Here is a 2306-nt window from a genome sequence, read left to right as displayed (position 1 = left end):
TTCTCAGGGCTCACACCATTTCTGTGCAAGCCATAGCGCTCCCTAGAGGCCCCGTCTATCCAAGCAAGACATTTTGATTTGCTGCCACTGCCTAAGCAGCCAATTGTTGCCCTTTCATTACAGAAGGGAGAATGGCACTGCTACTTTTACAAGGGAAGTTAGTGCAGGATGGGAAAATTAAAATTAAGGGTATTTGCTTGTCACCACTCCCATTGCTTGGCGTCTGTTACCCTACACTTTGGTCAAGAAATACATTTTGAGTCAGGTTGTGCTTTCCTGGTTGTCATGTACTTAAGTCAAAATGACTGCGTTCCTTGCTTGGTTTGAACAGGTTGCTCATTCTTCCACCTGTTAGTTTTAATGGAGAATATGACAAGCTTGTAAAAGCACAAAGAATGTCTAACAGTGTCTTTATTAGTAAACCTCATGTCGCACTGTTTGTTCAGTTAAGTCTAAGCTATTGTTTCAGTGACAACAGATAGTTAACATTTAACCCTCACTTATAGCTACCCGATATGATCATGAATGAGGTTAAAGGAAAATTCATATTTAATATGACCCCTATTCATTTCCCACAGCCTCCTTACTGAAAAATACTAGCCATGTGCAAGGATCCTCTGGCCTTTTCCCTAAAGCTTTGTCAAAGACTGTGCAGGGAAATGTAAGACAATGGCCTGATATCAATGGTCAATATGGGAGACCAATGTGGAGCTGAACAGACAATTGTGGACACTGTGTATGTGCAAAACTAGTTACAGAGGTTTTTAGAATTATCCCTCTGCACTGCTAAATTTACAATTGTAATTAGATGTGTTTTTTATCAACATTTTAGCACCATAGTGAGGGTAGGATAATGTCACTGTAGCAAATAAAAAAACTCCACAAAATCAAGCATGACTAACTATTTCAAAGCCTTGTTGTGTTAGTTTAGTGAGAATAATATATTCATATATATGTGTTTGTGCAGTGGCAGGTGGACAGACACATGGAAAAAGTAATGTAACTGCTTTCATAGCACACAGTAGGTGATGCACATATAAAAGCAAAATACACACATACATATCTATAATTCTATGAGCTGGTATACCGGCCAAAAAGATATGTAATTGTTTTCTGTCAATGTTGTGCTTTACACATCATATTCCCTCTGCACTGTCAGGCAAGTAAAAGCCCTATTAACTAGCTTTACAGCTTCCTGTGTCACCAGCCTGGTCACTGGACCATAAAACAGTATCACTGCACTGCTGATTCACTGTCCAGAATGAGTAGACATGTGACATACAAATCTGCAAAGAAGAGTCAATAATAACACTGCCGGCTATGCAGAGGTGTGTGAGTTACAAGACTGGATAAGGAGAATTACAAATTCTTACCCTATGGATACACTGCAGTAATGCCTAGATGTTTGTCTGAACAAAACTGAATTGTTTTGTGTGGTCCTTAGATATATTTCTGCAGGTCTTCATAAAATGGTTAGTCATAACATGAAGATTGATTCACCAAACAATTCTTGCAAGTCAAAGTGAAGAAACTGCTTCAAACATTTCCTCCCATGGAGTAAATGAACATGAAAGTTTTTTTTTATAAAATAATATTTATTGGCAGTGAAACAAAGTATTTTAGCTCATCCGATCAGATGGATCACATGCTGTTGCTGTTATTATCTTTCACCTTTAAATAGAAATTGGATAAGGAGCAAATTTGTTTACCTTCTGAATATAAAATCTAAGATTAAACGATATCCTGGATGCTGACAACAGTATATTAGGAATAGGAAGTTTTTAATCAGTACTCGATGCTTTTCATGGCTGCAATGGATGTGGACAGTTTCCTGGGTAAAGCCTTTGCAACTTGCCTGTACTCTTGAGGCTTGGTTTTTATTAGTGTAACAATGTTCTGTAAAGTGCGGGTGGGGTGTAAACCCAGTGCATCCATTACATTGATCAGATAATCTGCATAAAAAAAAACAACAGGTTACATTTTATAGGAAATATATTACCTTTATGCTACGCCCTCCAGTAACTAATACCTCAAATTTTTTTAATTTCCCTTCTGGTTGATAGAAGTCAATTTAAGAGGTCTATATTGAACTCTATTCAAACCGAGTTTAAATAACTATGCTGTATTTTTTTTTTAAATAAACCAATACTGTAATTATTATTCTGCTGTTTCAGATGTAATGTTCATGCTGAATACCGGCAATTCTTAACACCAAGTATCACTTTTTCCTCATCTTTCTCAGTCAACCTCATTTGAGGGCTGGAGGACAATTACTCTCATTTAGCCCCCATCCCCCCTAGATTTAC

At 37.3% G+C, this 2306-nt stretch overlaps 1 protein-coding gene across 3 annotated transcripts in view; it reads right to left on the bottom strand.

Moving 5' to 3' along the window:
- Positions 1 to 1574: 1574 nt before the first annotated feature.
- Positions 1575 to 2306, bottom strand: part of COG7 (component of oligomeric golgi complex 7) — a 42489-nt gene continuing 41757 nt past the window's right edge. For all 3 annotated transcript variants that reach the window (XM_072417804.1, XM_072417805.1, XM_072417803.1), the window contains one exon: positions 1575 to 1952. In XM_072417804.1, the coding sequence (XP_072273905.1) occupies positions 1786 to 1952 (167 nt within the window). In that variant the 3' untranslated portion in view covers positions 1575 to 1785. The remainder of the gene's footprint in view (positions 1953 to 2306) is intronic.

This window comes from Pyxicephalus adspersus, chromosome 7, assembly GCF_032062135.1.
Source record: "Pyxicephalus adspersus chromosome 7, UCB_Pads_2.0, whole genome shotgun sequence".
In the NCBI taxonomy this organism is placed as follows: domain Eukaryota; kingdom Metazoa; phylum Chordata; class Amphibia; order Anura; family Pyxicephalidae; genus Pyxicephalus; species Pyxicephalus adspersus.
Note: the sequence above shows the minus strand (reverse complement) of the source record. Positions and strands in the feature narration are given on the sequence as shown.